The following is an 18,657-nucleotide window of genomic DNA, read 5'->3' on the forward strand; positions in this document are numbered from 1 at the left end:
GCAGTCGTTACGGGTTGTCAGAAGCCAGTAAGTCTGACAGCCAGTCGGTTTCTCGGGTAACTGGGTTGGGAGGTCAGATGGGCAGTCCTTGTAGAGTACTCAGCTGCATGTGGTTAGATTGGAAGCCGACCCCCAACATAGTTGGGAAAAGGCTAGGCAGATGATATGATGGTATCAGAGATGAGACCTTTTCACATGTTATTTCACGAAATTACATTGACACACACAAGTAAGGCTCACCCGCTTTCCCAGTCTATAAATCGGCCTTAGAACATAGACATTCAAAGCTCTAGATTTTATAGGTCATAATAACAATACCTACATACGGTACACAGCTGGGTCCCTCATAGTAACTTCCTTACATTTTACGATCCTCAGTAGGGACAGTTTATTTTTAGACAGGTATCCACGGAGTAAGGAAGGATGAGCGGAGATGCCATAATGATGGTAGGTTAGGCACCTTCTTCTAGATCAAATAGGTATGGTGGGCATGACCAAAATGATAAGTTACAAGTGAGCTGACGGGTTCTTTGAGACATCTGTCAACGATTTTTTAGTACATAAAATGGGCGGTCCAAAGATGGCGTATAAGGGCGAAGACAGTAACGTTCCTCGTCCCCCGAACACCCGCATTTTGGCGCGATACTTTCTTAGGAGATTTCCGTTATGGCACCTTTTTTTTAACGTCGTCAAAAATTATCAAATGGCCCCTCCCGCTGTGGGTTAGCAGCGGTGAGGGAGTGTCAGACTCTTACTGACTAAAACCGTCGTGTTCCGTCGAGGCCTTTTATGTACCAGGGCCGCGGTAACTCTTTCGAACAATCCTGCAGCCCTCCGTTATGGCACCTCCGCTAGTCATTTTGTTCTCCATGCAGGTACCCGACGATAGAATAAAATAACCTTTTATATGACTACATAAAGTTTTTATATTATTATCTATTATTTTTGCCTATCATTGTTTCAGTCTAGACATTTTAGTATGAGAGGTTTTGTATTGTGTGAGTTTCGGAATGAATACCTTCATATTCATTTATCAGAAGGACCTTTTGGTACGTAGGTGTGTTAAATGTCATAGAGTCGAAACTAAAATACCTATAGTACTTTAATCTGTAAGTATTATTCCCATGAATTACTTTTCCCGGGATGTCAATCAATTACATAGTCATAGATGAGTTCAATAAAAATATAGGTATGATAAACTATGTATTAAATAAGTACGTTTCTTTTCCAGCACTTTTCCTAGCATCCTACGATAAACTCCACGCATTTGTAGAAAAATGACTCTAGGTAAGTGTATAGGTATATAATAACCATATTTGTTATTATCTTCCCTTCAATTCGAAGTTTCAACAGCCATAAACGCCTTTCCTAAATAATATTTCCACACAAACTGTTTTCCTCTTCAACAGAAATGATCATAATATCCTGAATTCGCGTAAAAAACTCGAAAATTAGAAACAAAACAAAAGAGAAAATAACAGTGTGTCATTAATTCCCGGCGAGTATTATTTTTGGGCAAATCTTTCAAAGTCGGATCGCTAAGCTTTTATATTTCAACTTTTTTGGGGTCCCGTTTATCACTTTTTAAGTATCGTTTTTTTTTATTGCCTATCAGTTATTTTTCCGCTATTAGCCAATTTGAAATATAAATTATTTATCGGAGCATCATCGAAGCTAAATAATAGTTTAAATATGCCTTTTCTAAACTTAGACGGTAATGCATTGGTCCTAGTAAAACTTTGCAGAAGAGTTTTACATGTTCAGATCTAAATTAAGACGATTATCCTTTTGAATTAAATCATCCGTCTAGCCTTTTCCGAACTACGTTGGGGTCGGTTTACAGTCTAAAAGGATGGAGCTGTGTAGGTACTATTGTCCTGCAGGGAGCGACTGCCTATCTGACCTCCTCAACCCAGTTACCCGGGCAACCCTTTGGTAAGACTGGTAGTCAGACTTTCTAGCTTCTGCCGACAGATTTAATATGAAGGTATAAAATACTTAACACATTTAACCATAAAAAAAAATCTTTATTTCTAGGTACTCAAAAAACAATGGATTAATTTTTCGGTCCACTTCACCATAATATTATAATTAAGTACAATAAAAAATAATGAGATACTAAAGTAATTCTATAACAAACGAAACATAAACGTAAAAGTAATCCTACGCATTATTTTTTCCATTTTCCTGTCGTGGAAAAGTATGCAGAGAAACACGAGTTACTTTATAAGTAAATAGCTATGTTTTTGGTATTTTTTAAGGTAGAGAAATAGGATTTTCTTTGGGAGAAAGTTTGTCAATATGCACTCTGATAATATAGGGTAAGGTTAAGGACGATACCTAATTGATCAAGGAATGTATACCTAGGTAGGCATGTAACTTATGCTTTAAATGTTCAAACGTTTGTTTTTTATTAATTAACTATTAAGAAGTTATTTATTTAAATGGTTTTATTCCGTTACTTGATTTTTTATGTTTAAATCATTATCAGCTACTAAGTATGAACGTGCTATCCTATTTGTGGTTTTAGTCTAATTAGAGCGCTGGTAATAGGTTTCCGCTTAAGACGTCGAACTGCTGTATGTGGGAGTAAAACATGTAATTGTTATAAGTGATAGCTATTCTCGAAAACACCTGAAATACTAAGTAATGTTACCTATGTAAAAAAGTAATCATTGATCATACCAGACCTAACTCCTATCAAAATAATATGATACATTTTTTACTCTGCTGCTGTAAAATGGTACATTAATGGTCTATTTGTTTAATGCTCGTCAGCTGAACCTCTGCTTATCACGTAAGGGTGCACGCTCGATACACACTGCTGAATACAGTGTAGAAAGCAAACGAAAATCGTGCTGGTTGGCTTACTTTCTCTAGAGCGGCGCTCGGTGGAAAATCCGATGTGTTATGTGGTAAAGTAATAACTATTTATTGAAAGAGATTTGAAATTAAGTAATTATTCATTCAATTATTGTGGCAAACTCAAACTCAAACTCAATTTTTTTTTATTTTCAAATCGGCCTATGAGAGCTCTTTCGAAATGTCAAAGTTAGGTGCACGGTTCCAAAGAGTTGGTCTCATGGAGAAGAACCGGCAAGAAACTCCATGGACACTCTTTTTAAAAGAAAATAAAAATAATTACAAACATACAGTTTTCTATCTAGTCCTGAGAATGTTACACAATCCAAATTGAGCTAAAAATGTATTAATAAATTATACAAAATAAATTTAGTGCAATCGTTACTGGAAAAATATATAAATAAGGCATATAAATAAGTCTACAACAAAGTTGTGTGAAAGTGTAAGTCATGAAAATAGAGAAAATTCTAATGATAGTTCCTGAGATCACCGCGTTCAAGCAAACAAAGTAAAGGAATTCTTAAAATAAGCGAACATTGAGTACCTACCTTAGATCATTTTTTCTCCCAAAATGCCAATCGTTTTCTTATTTTTGGAATAATAGATACGTATCATTTTTCGAATCAATTTATATATTTTTTTTATTTCTCATCAAATTCATCTCAAACTATGGAATTTTCAACGCAGCAACTCTCACATTTAACATTATTCAAAGTTTCAACACTCACAAAATTTTCCTCGCTTTTCATTTTCCCCGTCCGTATGTCCCATCTCCCAGGGCTGTAGCAGGGAGGGGATTGTGCTCGCACCTCAGATCGCGTCGCACCGCCGCGGAGGACGGACGCGCATAAAATGGTCCTTTAATCCCGAACCAGTGTCGAGACAATGGTGAAATACAACGTATTATTTGCTGCTACAATAGCCATCTCCCTGGCAGTGGGTAAGTACTAGATTTTATTACGATTTTATTTAAAATTGGAACGGTAAAATTTTTGGTCTTTCCATTCGTGTTTTTGGTCCTAGAATGTGTTTTTGGTGTGCTATTGTTTTTTTTTTTCGGTTGTGTCAAAGGGTGAGTGATAAAAATGTTTGTTCTCTTGTTTTTTTGTTCTAGAGCGTGGATTATTATATTAACTTTGATTAAAAGAAAGGGAAAATTAGACTGAAAATTTTACGCAAACGCAAATATAGACAATGTCATGTTGCGTGTTTATTATGCGGATAAATAGCAATTTGAGTATATTACCAATAAAAATGTATTATTGGACTAAATTGGATCAATAAACGTTTCAATTTAGTATATAACAGAAAACAATTATAACAATAGAAAGCTACATCAGCTGTTGATTGTAACACACTAATTAGTCTAGATATTTCTAGATTATTTGAACGTGAAATAGAATATAATCAGTATTCTATTTCATTTATGTGATAAATAAATAACGTGCTTTAGGAGTCCTTTTACGTCTATCTACAATACTTTTTAATTTAAACAGGGTATAAAAATAGAACAACGTAGATAATGCTTTTCTTTCACATAATGCTTACAGTGATATAGGTATCTTAGGTTATTTTCTTTTGATAATAATTTATTGGCTGTCGTTAGAATAGATTTATCGAATCTAGATTATAGATAAGAGTTAGGGTATACAACATTTTACATTGCCTTTGTTATACTTATCAGATTAAAACAATTTTTCCAACAAGGCCGTGGGAGGATTTTCCTGAAGCAAATTTTTCGAAGCCGACAAAAACATTATTAGATGTTTACATATTGCATTTTACATATTACAGTTTGAACTCATGAATAAAACCATGCATTAATTAATATTACAATTAATTTATGCACATGATACATGCAAGTCTCAAACCACATATTCTCATATCCATAGCATACCTATAAATTACAGAAAAAACCGGCCAAGTGCGAGTCGGACTCGTGCACGAAGGGTTCCGTAAATTACAGTTAAATCAACCTATCTCAAAAACTATAAGAGATACTTTGATCAAACCAAAAATCGTTGAAAGAGTTAATTAGCATGCATCACCTCTATTTTTTTTAGAATTTTATACCCCGTAGTTATAAAAATAGAGGGGGGGGGACATACTTTTTACGACTTTGAGAGCTGATATCTCAAAAACCGTTCACTTTAAGAAAAATGTTTTTTAGAAAACTTTATATCATTTTAAAAGACCTTTCCATTGATACCCCACACGGGTATGTACATCGAAAAAAAAAATTTCATCCCTCAGTTACATGTATGGGGGGCCCCACCCCCAATTCTTTTTTTTACTATTTAGTGTCATATTTTTGTAGCGGTTCATACAACACATATTCCCATCAAATTTCATCACTGTAGTACTTATAGTTTCCGAGTAAATCGGCTGTGACAGACGGACAGACGGACAGACGGACAGACGGACATGACGAAACTATAAGGGTTCCGTTTTTGCCATTTTGGCTACGGAACCCTAAAAAAGAGAATTCGTCGTGTCGGAAAAACCTCGTTAGACCTAATAAATTGTATCGTCAACAATATAGGTTTTTAAACTGCATCAGTAATTGATAACTTCAGTCGTATACAATCAATCTCAATTCTCTTTATATACTAGAAAATATAATGTTCGTACGCAAAAACTTAAATCAATTTAGTGTTAAAAGTGATATACATTCTATTAATACAAGAAACAAACACAAGCTAGTAGCTCCGAGATTTAGATTAACGAAATCAAATAAATCGTTTTTAGGGAATTGTGTCCGTTTTTACAACAAGCTGCCTAAGTGTGTAACCGATCTCACGGATATAAAATTTAAGAACACTTTAAAATCCACCCTAATTAAAAAAGCTTATTATAAAATTCAAGACTTTGTTGACGATAAAGATATTATATGGCGATAACTCATCTCTCCATGTGTGGCTTCCCTGGCAATTAAACGACTTTTTCTTCTCCCTTTGCATTGTATAGATTTACAGTTTAAGTTTCTTGCATTGTATAATTCTGTGAGCTTACTATTGTTATGTAATAGACTGTTTGTACTGTGACTATATTACTTTTTAAAAAGAGTGTCTATGGAGTTTCTTGCCGGTTCTTCTCCATGAGACCAACTTTTTGGAACCGTGCAACTAATGTGACGTTTCATAGGTGCCTGCAAAGGCCTATGTGAAATAAAAAGATTTTGATTTTGATTTTGATTTTGAATCAATCGTTTATTACTTCACTTTGTACCATAATTTTTCAATTATTTGACTTAATTCTAAAAACTGCTGATATAGGTATGTACAGAAAGAAAGTTGGGCCGATCTATCAGCGCTTATCGGGGCTTTTCCATTCTGGTTACAGTTACATAAAGCAAGCAGATTGAAGCAACGTGAGGAGTTTCTAAGTTCTCTTATGCCCATTTTCACCAACAAATACCTAAATTTAGGGAATCCCTAAAAGCATTTAGGGAACACTGAATACGAATTTTGTTTTCACCAAAGTTTAAGCGTCCCTTATGACTTTTTTTATTGGAGGAGCCCTTATTCTTAGTGACACTTAGTTAGGGAAACGTTAAGAGATTATTGATGAAAACGGGCATTAGACTCTTCTCGTACTTGGACCAGAAGATAGTCCTAACAAACATAGGACACAGAAATTCGATAATGCTATCTAATAAAGAAATCTATATGTAGCCTTTTCATAAACTGCTTATTAACTGAAATGAGTACAATACTGAACTTAATATTTTATAAAAAAAATACATTTTCTTAATAATATGTGTATAAAAATACAATGAAAATATACAATTTCATTGCCGCGTTTTCTTGAAATTAAAGTTAAGAGGCCAAACAGTTCACGCGTGTTTTTCTTGCGTCTGTTTAAGGAAACAGACGTTACCTTACATCCGTGTTATATTTACGCAATTATTGTTTATGAAAGAAATGAAATAATTATGATACCTTACTTATTTTTTGCTTTCTATCTACGATACAATTTTGCTAATAGTCTTACATGGTAAATGTATTACTGAAAGAATTTTATATCCTACTAATATTATAAACGCGAAAGTTTGTATGTATGGATGTATGGATGTATGGATGTTTGTTACTCTTTCACGCAAAAACTACTGAATGGATTTTAATGAAACTTTACAATAATATAGCTTATACATCAGAATAACACATAGGCTACAATTTGTAAACATATTGTTCGAAATACTAAACCTGCGCAGACGAAGTCGCGGGCACCAGCTAGTTATAGTAATAAATATATATCGATTAATCGACACAATGGTTCGTCTAAGTGTGTTCAAGCAAACAAACAAGCAAAAAAGAACTTCAGCTTTATAGAGGTAGTATTCAGTCTAGATCCACGGTACGTACGATACTCATAAAAAACGTATAAATTGATGGGAGTTCATTTATTATTTTTTAGAACCAATCAATTGTTTATCCAACTATTCGAATCGGAGTTTCAAATTAATGTAGTTGCGTATAAACCTACACTTTTTGTTTTGAATATTAGCAGAAAATTGCGACTGCCGATCGCACTTGCAGTGACTGCGGGACTTCGATCTTGCTGCTGATGCTTCGATCCAAAACGGTTTCATGTAAATACGTCCATACAAACCAGTGCAGCTGCGGCCGATTTCAGGCAGTCACACCATGTGCAGTCGGCAACTGGCATTCGAAACGTACCTTTATTCTTTCAGACCAAGTTAAAGATTTCTGTTATACAAAATTGGACAACAGAATTCTTGACTCCGACTTTTATTTCGGCGTTGTAATTTGGCATTTGTAAGACGTTGAAAAAGAGAATTTCTCTTTGAATTAAAAGGACACTTAAATACCATTCACTTGTTGTTACGTAGTGGACATTTTTGAACAACTTTTAAAGAAAAGATTCTTTTTCGGATGTTTCTTGTGTTTTTTATTTGCTCTGGATAATTACTTTAGTGTATTGTATAGACGGCTAGTAAATTAAAGTTATATTCGACTAGCCTCTCAAGGGTTCGATTCTAGTTTAGGCAAATATGAGTGAAACTTTTTTTAAAGTACATTACTTTTTATGTGATATACTTAAAGTACACATATCAATGGCTAGTTATAGATGATAAAAATTAAAAATTTGAAATCACCAATCACCCTTGAGCAAGGGTTAAAGTTTAAAGTTTATTCTTTCTCTGTATGAGAATCTGTCTAACCACGTCTAAAGAAAAATATAGGTCTATGTCCGCCTGAACCGATTTACCAAAATTTTAATTTTACCCACAGCTTGAAAACTAAAGAATCTCATGCATATTTTTAATTTCAACTAAAACAACTCGTTCTTCCCAAAACAGAGACAAAACTTGCAAACAGCGTATCATTTCAGTTGAAATAACTGAAACTCAGTTGTTCTGAGATAGCAACAGCTTGGCAGAACGATATTGTTGTCCTGCACCAAGTTAATTAGTAGCTGGCTTAATTAGCAGGCTCTGGGAGCAACGTTATATGTTCTATTTAGATTAAGTTGACAACGGCAGACGTAGTAGGAAGATATAATAATGTGGTGAAGGTTCTTGGAGATAACGATAAGATAAGTCGTGGTGGCCTAGTGGAAAGTCGTGGTGGCCTAGTGGGCAAAGAACCAGCCTCTCGAGTATGAGGGCGCGGGTTCGATTCCAGTTCAGGCAAGTACCAATGCAACTTTTCTAAGTTTGTATGTACTTTCTAAGTATATCTTAGACACCAATGACTGTGTTTCGGATGGCACGTTAAACTGTAGGTCCCGGCTGTCATTGAACATCCTTGGCAGTCGTTACGGGTAGTCAGAAGCCAGTAAGTCTGACACCAGTCTAACCAAGGGGTATTGGGTTGCCCGGGTAACTGGGTTGAGGAGGTCAGGCAGGGCAGTCGCTTCTTGTAAAGCACTAGTACTCAGCTACATCCGGTTAGACTGGAAGCCGACCCCAACATGGTTGGGAAAAAGGCTCGGAGGATGGGTTCTTGGAGATAACTTAGCAAAATGCATTTGGTTTTAATGTTGTATTTTAACACACAGGCAAAGGCCTCCTCTCACACGGAGAAGGATTGAGCATTAATCACCACGCTTGCTCAATGCGGGTTAGTGATTTCAGATTTTATAGTCCAGGTTTCTTCGAGATGTTTTCCTTCACCTTGTAATCAGTCATTGGTGTCCAAGATATACTTAGAAACATTCATTTAGGTATAGTTTTTATCTAATGTAACTCTTTTCGTTCACAATCAATTTGTACAATGTTTTGATCCAATAAAATTTATATAAAAAAGTTACTTAACAAACCAGTTTCGGAGCTTTTGTGGTTCAAGAGAACCATTTTTTTTATGTTTTTGTTTCTTACTTTAGTTACTTAAGATTACTTATTAAGCTTTTTGACAGTCACGGATTTTTTTCGCATAGCTGAAATATTTTCATACTTTTTCAAAATTCGTGCTTCAATTTCAAATAACTAGCCAAAGCAATAAAGCACGGGTCAAATTGATACAATTAGACCTCCATCGAACGAGAGAGGCCAAAAAACATTTTTTTGGTAATAAAACTTTTATTAGATTTCTGCCGTCAAACGCTCTGACCTATGAATGGGGGTTATTTTTAGAAAAACTCGCTTTGTGATTGCGTCGACAAAATTGAGTTCTTAGTTAGGTTAGTGAATCAATTTCCGTTCAGAAATGTATCAAAAGATATTTTTTTTCTTTGTTATATTTTTTTTTGGAACGAAACATTTTATTTTATTAAAGCTATGCTTGAAGTGTCATGCTCTCTTTGTCAGGATATATTGAAAACAGGTCGTATTGATGTCAGAAAAATGCTTGATGTCAATAAAACGTTGCAGTGCTTTTGAAAATAATATGGTTTTGTTACTGATCTTTTTTATTTACTGTTACATATATTGAGTTTTATAGGTGATGTTTTTAACACGCTTATGTTAGCTTCACTTGTAACTATATACTTATGTAAGAAAATCTTGGAATCTTAATTTGACCCACTTCCCGGCCTTCGAATAGGATGAAATTTCGCTCTGAGTCCTGATGACATACATGACTAGCGTGTTTTTTAGTTTTTTAAACTATTTCCGTCTTACCACAAAAACTTTTAAACGTCAGTTTATGCCTTGTCTAAAAAAATGTCAAATTATGACGTTGACATATGGTTCATTTTTCAGCCAAAATTTTATTAGACAAGTGTAAAACAGGGTTTAAAGTTTTTGTAGTAAGGCCCTTTGAATTCAGATTAGAACAATAAAAATGTTGCTTTAATCATGTTATTAATCCTAAGTAACATTTTAACTAAAAGTAAATTAACTTTTCCGTATTAATATTCAACACAATAGGTATATAATAAGGCCATATACGTCTGATATATACTTAGTTGTACATTATGTATGAACAAGTGGGTGTTGAACTAATACCTAGTTTATTCCTGTGGGCATACAGACTGACTGACGTCAAAATATATTACTATTATTGGTATAATTCTCTTACAATAAATCGATAATACATAATATTGAACTGGTAAGCGAGTAACTGATTTCAGATATACCTAAATATTTCCTTTAAATAATCACGCTAAAACGGCTGAACCGATTGAAATAAAAACGCAAAATATAGAAATAGTTGGAGTGCTTTTCAAGATGCGGGTGAAACTGCGAACTGAAGTTAGTGTAATACCATATAAACAAACTATAATGTTACCTATAAGTCAGGACGATAAATAAATTGTGAAACTTACAGGATCGTCAGAATCTAAAATGGTTACGTACTTACAAAGAGTAGAAAAAGTTCCCAAATGGTTGCTTTATTACAACTTTTTGTAACGCCTTCCATTTTCCATTTTCAGCTTCAGACGTCTTTTGTTTTTCTTGAATTCTCGCTACAGAAGATATGCTAATATGTCTTTGGGTACCGTCTATGTATCTAGATTGCTGAGGAGTTTTTTTTTTAAGTAGCTATTTGAGTAAAACATGAGTACTTTGGTATGTAGGTAAGAATGAATATTTTGTAAGGTACTCGTCGTTCCCTGCGGTTGCGCTCGCGTCCTGAAGAAACTACTACCCGTTACTGGTTAAAGTAGCCTATGTATATCCTATTTTGGGTTCTAAATTATCTGTGTATGAAATTTTGCCCAGAGGCGCATAAAAAGTAGCCTATGTCCTTTCTTGGGCTATAGGAGTATCTAGCTGAATTCTATAGTTTTGGCGTGAAAGTGTGATAGAAAAACAGACTTATGCCCGTTTTCACTATATAATAAAGTTTATAAGGGACACCTAAACTTTGGTGAAAATTAAATTCGTATTAAGTATTCCCTAAAAGCTCTCAGGGGATCCCTAAATTTAGGTATTTGTTGGTGAAAATGGGTATTACTTTCGCGTTTATAAAAAAATTTTGGTACTGGTAAGGTTACCCTCAAAGATCTTCCAATAGAATTCTAACTAAAACCTCTTTAAAGAAATTCGTTTTCAACGTTTCTATGAATTCAGCATCAGGCAGAAAGCCATTATTCTTCGTTCTACGTTATTTAACATTAAAAAGTTATATATTTCAGTCTAGAGACACGTCAGGGCTAGACTCTAGACTAGACACATTTCTAGACATTATCGATGATATATTGAGGCTGAGATTCTTTACCTAACGCTCGTTTTGGAAATAAAATGTGTGTAGGTAAACCTAAGGTAAAGCTAGAGAATGGATCGATCATAAGGTTAAGCATCTATGTTTCGGAAGGCACGACAAATTGCGTGGACCTGGCTGTCATTTGAACATCTTTTCACAGTATTTGTACTTTTGACAGTCATTCCACAGTAGACAGAAGCCATAAAGTCTGAAAGTCAGTTTTACTAAGATGTAACTACCGTGTTGCCCAGGTAACTGGGTTGAAGAGGTCAGATAGGCAGTTGCTCCTTGTAAAAAGTTGGTACACAACTGCATCTGCTTAGACTGGAAGTCGACCCCAACATAGTTGGGATAAGGCTAGGCATATGATGACCCAAGAAATGCTAAGTAGGTAGGTATAGGTTACAGTATAATAAGATAAACTAGCTTCCGCTAGTTGCCGCCATTGGAACTGTTCCGCGCATCTAGATAAAAAGTAGCCTATAGCCTTCCATTTTGTGACGTATATAAGGAAGTTCAGGAGTTGGCGCTAGATAGGCGTAAATGGAAGGAGCTGCACCGACAAGAGCTGGGCTCTTAAATTGAAGAAGAAGCCTTCCTCAATAAACGAGCTGCCTAACAATGAAAGAATCAGTCCAGTAGTTCGTGAGATTACAGCGTTCAAGCTCAAATGTCAATACCCAGGAAATGATGACAGACTTTCTTCTTATTCTTATTATATTTTAGTGTATATCGTTTGTTATTGTAACGTAATTTCATTTTGCAAATACCTATCGTTTTTCAAATGCGATTTTCTTGGCAACATTTAAAAGATTATTTCAGCTGACAACATTCATTACGTGAGCTTTATCAGACATTTTCAGTTACGTAAAGTGATTCCATATTATTATCAAGCGTTGTGTCGTAAGCAGGAAGATTATAATGTTACGTCGCTCCTCAATTACTCATTACTGTAGATAAACTTGATATTTGTTGTTATGTCAACATCTTTGTATATCTTTGTTAACAATCATGAATGTATTTTCAATGTTTTATGTCTAGGTTGAAGCAATTGCAACTTTTCCTAAGTTTTCCATCTTTACTAATATTATAAAGGGGAAACATTTTTTGTTTGTAGGCCTAAAAGTTCCGAAACTACTGAACCGATTTGAAAAATTCTGTCCCTTTTTAACCGACTTCCCAAAAAGGAGGAGGTTCTCAATTCGTCGGGATCTACTTTTTTTTTTATGTATGTTCACCGATTACTCGGAGACGCCTGGACCGATTTGCACATTTTTTTTTTATGTTTGATAGGGTTTACCTCCCAGGTGGTCCCATAGGATCTGATGATGGAAACCCTGAGAAATCGAGGGCAACTTAAAATATAGCCTATGCTACTCGGAAAGAGTGTAGCTTTCCAAAAACTTTTTACCAAAAAAATAAAACCGACTCCCAAAAACACTGAAAAACAAAAAAAAACTTTTCTTAGGTGCATCGGCCTAGAAGTCGGTGGCGATTATTTCGCCTAAGAAAAGTTTTTTTTGCTTTTCAGTGTTTTTGGGAGACGGTTTTATTTTTTTGGTAAAAAGTTTTTGGAAAGCTGCACTCTTTCCGAGTAGCATAGGCTATATTTTATCCTGGTACGGGCAGTAATTTCCACGGGACCCGGGTGAAACAGCGGGATATCATATTTTTATAAAGCTTGTTTGTTTGATCGCGCTGATTTCATAAACTTCCGGACCCATTTGAAAAGTGTTTCAGTGTTAGACAGCCCATTTATCGAGACAGGCTTTAGGCTACTTTTTAACCGGGTGCGCGTAATAGTTCCCACGGGATACAGGTAAGACCGCAGTCAGTATCAAAAAAAGCTGCACCTAATTAGACTGGAAGCAAACTCATTTATTTCAGAGAAAAAGCTAGGCAGCTAGAAAAAAAAAACTGCCCCATGAATGACCTAAATAAAGAACCAATCACAAAATATCTATTTGCGTTCAATCAAAAGCTTTTATTTATTAGTTTATTTTCTCATTTTCCCATCAGTCTGTGAGCCATGAAACTAACTAGTCGGCGAAATGAAATTTATCTACGCGCACTGTGAATGTATTGACGGATCGGAAGCGGACCGGACTCAAACCGGACCGGCTGTATTGATCGATGCCTACTATAGTTTTCGATATTGTTTTGTATATAGAGATACATAATCGAATACATATATCGAATTAGATGACAGTACATACGTACGTACATACTTCCATACAAGTCTAACTGCTAATACGTAATAAAGTGTTGTACCTAAAAACAAAATATGCAAAGAACTACAAAGGAGAAATGAAGATTTTAGTTCTTAGAAAATCTCGCTACAGTAGCCTTAATTACTTATGTTAAATTGAGTATTTTGCAAAATTTCATTCTAATCGAAGACCGGGGGTCAAATTAAGATTCCAAGATTTTCTTACATAGGTACATAGTTAAAAGTGAAGCTAATATAAGCGTGTTAATAAAATACGCTAAACCTTGCATAAAACCTTCAAAAAGATACAAAATGGACGATTTAGATGTGTCCATTCATCTTTCAGTCAAAGTTTTTGCATTTTTTGAGGATAAAGTATTATGCAATAAGTTATCAAGTTCTTCTATTGAATGCTCAACTAAGTTATGTTTCAAAAAGTACATTGCTGTCAAAAGTTACGAGGAGGATAATATGATCTAAAAACACTTATAACTCATCTACTTTCTGATTAACTGATGAAACGCAAAAAATAACTTGTTAATACCTATCTAAAAGCAACTTTTTTGAATTGTCGATATTTATGAAACTATCAAATTCACTCCAAGCGCACCAAAAAATATGAAGCTCTTCACATAAACTTACAAAAATCCCCTGTTACCATCTTTCATGTCTAAATCAGGTCTAAAAATCACACACAACCCTAACATGGCAATGATAAAACCCTGGCATACCCGGCTCGAGTACCGGGTGGGGAGGCGTTTATTTTATTACCACTTCGCACCCCTATTAAGTGGTATCAGACTTATGGCTCGCTTGATGCCCGGGTCTCCCAAGAACCGGGTAGGGAGAAATTGGGGTACGCAGTCATTATAGGTCGGTGTGTAAATTGTGGTAATTTTTTAACTTGGATAAGGAAGGGTTATATTTATACAATCACTATGATTTCACCTATTTAATAATGTTCTGAACAAAGACGCAAAAGAAAAAGTAAATCTGGTTTTAGAACTAGCGATTTAATAAAGAAAACAATATTAGATATCCTATTTATTGAGAAAGCATAAAAAGGCTACTTTTATCCGGTTGAGCAGAGTAGTCCCCACGAGAAAAACTACCAGCGAAACCTGATTTAGATTACATGATTTTACTAAATCTAGACACACGGCAGTGTGTCCGCCAAGTTCGAGCAAAAAAAGCGACACACCGGCCGTGGGTTATATTACACGAACCATTTCGGGCCAAATTCGACCCCCCTGTAACTCAAAATCTATTTTATTTACGCATATCAAATTTCTAGTATCTGTTGAGACCCCCTCACTTATCTAAAATACAAAATTTCATTAATATACCTATTGTAGGTCTTGAGATATTGACGTCAGAAAATCGCTATTTTTACTATACACTCACTGACTGATTCACTTATTCACTGATTCACTGATTCACTGATTCACTGACTCACTCATCAAAAACCTAGACCACTTCCAATGGTCGTATTGACTTGAAATTTGGCATGGAGGTAGGTCTTTATGTCAAGGTAAAGGAAAAAATCTGAAAATGGCCAAGTGTGAGTCGGTTTCAAAATAATGAAGGTGTAAAATACCCAGTGTAAATTTATACCCCTAAGGAACTAAAACGAACTAAATTTATCTATATTTATATAATATATCTTGAATGGTCGTACCGATCTGAAATTCGTTACAAAGGTTTGTATTTAGTCAAAGTAAAAATCTGAAAACGGCCAAGTGTGAGTCACTTTCGAAAATAACGAATGTGTAACTTTGATCCACGAACATAATATATGATAACATGTCATGTCAGTCAGTTGGTAAATCTAGTCCATTTAGTTAATCTAGTTCATTTCTTTGTAAGAAGCATAGTGCATATTTAAAAATCTGAAAGATAGTATAAATGAGACATTTACTTAACTAACTTAATCATAAGAAAAAAATAAAATAAACAGCCTTACAAAAATAAATGAAATCCCACCCAAAACAAAAATGTGAAAGACTGCCAAGTTCGATAATATGGGAATGCTTCGCCTATAAAAGAAGTGAGATCTGAATAAGTACCAAGTTCCATACACATACCTCAGTTAAAAATAGTTACTTTTTAATGATGATTACTTGGCAAGTTTTAATAGAAAATTAAATACTTGATTCATTGCGTTTAGTAGGTTTATAACAAGGTGTATGAAAACTTGCCAAGTAACATCATTAAAAAGTAACTATTTTTAACTGAGGTATGTGTATGGAACTTGGTACTTATTCAGATCTCACTTCTTTTATAGGCGAAGCATTCCCATATTATCGAACTTGGCAGTCTTTCACATTTTTGTTTTGGGGGGATCTATAATTTCTGGGTTAAATCCTCACCAATTTAATATTTTTAAACTTAGTCCGTCGTACCACAAAAAACTTTTGTGGTACGACGGACTAAGTTTAAAAATAAAAACAACGACTGTTGAACACGTGTCTAAAAAAATACAGATTATGTCGTAGAAATAAGGCCCGTTTTTCAGCCACACTTTTTTTAGACAAGTGTTCAACAGATGTTTAAGTTTTTGTAGTAAGGCTGAGTAAGGTCTAAATCCCACTACCAGTCACTACTCACAATCCCGTCTGTTTTCCACAGTTTTTATTATATATCGTAACATGTAAGTACATCTCATGCTACTTATTTGTATAATTTAATTGCTTAGTTTTGATGTATAATTTAGTGTGTTTAATTTAGATTGTAATAACAACAACTTGTAAATGTTTGCACGCCGAATGGCAAAATATGGCAGAACCTGTTTATTTTATAACACCATTTACTTTGTACCCATATTTGCAAAATAAATATATCTTTATCTTTATCTTTATCTTTATCTTTATCTTTATCTCAGTATGTAGTGTAAGAACGTACTTAAGTTCTTGTTAAGTATCACTTAAGTCTGAAATACGTAGAAGTAAGTAGAGTCAGTATTACTTACCTATGTATATATAAAACTTGTTCCAATAGGATGAAACTTTGTATTGAATTTGACGTTTTTGAATAATTATTAATTTTGTAACTTCATCATCTGATTAGCCTTTTGGGGGTTGGCTACCAGTGTATTCCGATGTTGTCGAGTACTAGTGTTTGACAAAGAGTGACTGCCTCTTGGTAAGACTGGTTTTCAGACTCTTTGCTTACCTGAATATTTTTTTTTGCCATGATAAAACTGCTTAGACATAATTGGTATCCTACTGGTCACGTTTATAAAAGGCAATTTCAATGGAATGTGTGATTCACGGGAAAAAATTTTTTGCACAATAAATTACCAAATCCCAATCAAGCCTAAAATATGAAATTCAGCAATATGAAAGATTACATACCCTACATATGTCCAGGTTTAATTAAGCCTACATCGCGATATAGAATCGAATATCAAAGAATCTGTTCGGTTTAATGAAAAGCAATTAATAGGTCGGACCTGGCGGATATATGCGGATATGTGCGGATATTTGAAAGGTAAAGCCGTTTTGTAATACGTAAGTAGTATATTTTATACTTGTTTTTACACTGCAGATAAGCGTGAAAATGAATGAAGGCTAGTAAAATTTTACAAACACGAATAAAATAAAGTTTTTTTTATTGCATTAAGAGTGTACACTGCAGACTAAACAGTCGGCCGACAGTTGACCCGATGGTCAGCTTATTATTCAGATAATCTTGAGTATTCCAATCATAGTTTTCAGTCGGCCTGACACCAGCTAAGTACCTGATCTTCATACTGATTTAGAAGCCCAAAAATCTATCAGCTGACTAAAAGTTTCAAGTGTGCGGGAACTCTAGTACTTAAATATTAATACCATAAAACTTTTTGAGCACAGTAAGCTACCTAGAAAGATGTTTTAATATGCATTTATTTCCAAAATAATCCACAATGCAATCCCACTAACCAATCACCCTGATTCAACGAAAAATACCCGCACCGCGTTAATTATTTGGAAGCCATTAATAAGGTGTGACAGATATCCGCCCGGCGGATATATTCGGATATTGGAAGTGACAATACGGCCGTCATTCATCATAACTGATGCATTGCTTCAATGTATTGGGAGCCCAGGCTATGGTTTATCGATTTTCCAAAATTTTGACACTGTTATGGGAAGTTATAGAGGCCTTTATCAAGATTTAGGATATCCATCTTTTGACTAAAGACAAAAGAATGACGGTGATGGTGTTTTTAACGTTATTTTGACGTGTTGTTGAAAGACAAAGAATAGAAAAATGCTTGATGTCAGCCAGAATGAAAACATGAAGTATACTTCAATGCTCTAGTGGTTTTAAAGACGGCCTTATAAAATCGTTTTATGATGAATTCTTTTTACACGAATGTTATTTTCGCTTGCAAAGCCTTGAAATAACGTAAAGTTTATTGATTTTTAACGAAAACTTACAACGTTTCGTACATATTTTCGTGAAAACCAAAATATTTTACCTCTATTCATAAATTGCCCGAAAATTTTAAGCCACAGCGTTATCAAAATACGTTAAAGCAGGCGATAATTAATCTCCGTCATCTTTCAGACATATGCATCGCTATCCATCAGATATTTGTGCGGATAACGTAATAAATACTGCTACGTTTCAAAAATCGTTCACTCGTATTAAATTAAAATCAATTAGCGAGCGCTACCGGGCGGCGGATAATTCGGATATTTGCGGATATTTTGCGGATATTTGCGGATATGTGCGGATATTTGCCGCCGCAACATGCGGTTCGGATGCACGTAATGGCTGTAATATGAAGAGGTAATGGCGCATTGGTGAGGCCTTTGCGTTTGTATTTACGAAACTTGGTCTATTAACTAGCTGGTAGTACTGATATTGTGGTTGTTTGGTTTGCAGCTCAAATATGTAGTTTTGTGAATTCAGTAGTTGGTAGATTGGTAAATGTTTGAATTATTGTGCCTGCTGTTATTTATTGAAAAAAATATCTTACACTGCAGC

At 34.7% G+C, this 18,657-nt stretch overlaps 1 protein-coding gene across 1 annotated transcript in view; it reads left to right on the top strand.

Moving 5' to 3' along the window:
• The first annotated feature begins 3,670 nt into the window (after nt 1-3,670).
• Nucleotides 3,671-18,657, top strand: part of LOC110379514 (uncharacterized) — a 149,061-nt gene continuing 134,074 nt past the window's right edge. The window contains exon 1 of the mRNA XM_064041455.1: nt 3,671-3,802. Coding sequence (XP_063897525.1) covers nt 3,748-3,802 — 55 coding nt within the window. The 5' untranslated portion in view covers nt 3,671-3,747. The remainder of the gene's footprint in view (nt 3,803-18,657) is intronic.

The sequence above is a fragment of the Helicoverpa armigera genome, chromosome 25 (assembly GCF_030705265.1).
Source record: "Helicoverpa armigera isolate CAAS_96S chromosome 25, ASM3070526v1, whole genome shotgun sequence".
NCBI classification, from domain to species: Eukaryota; Metazoa; Arthropoda; class Insecta; order Lepidoptera; family Noctuidae; genus Helicoverpa; species Helicoverpa armigera.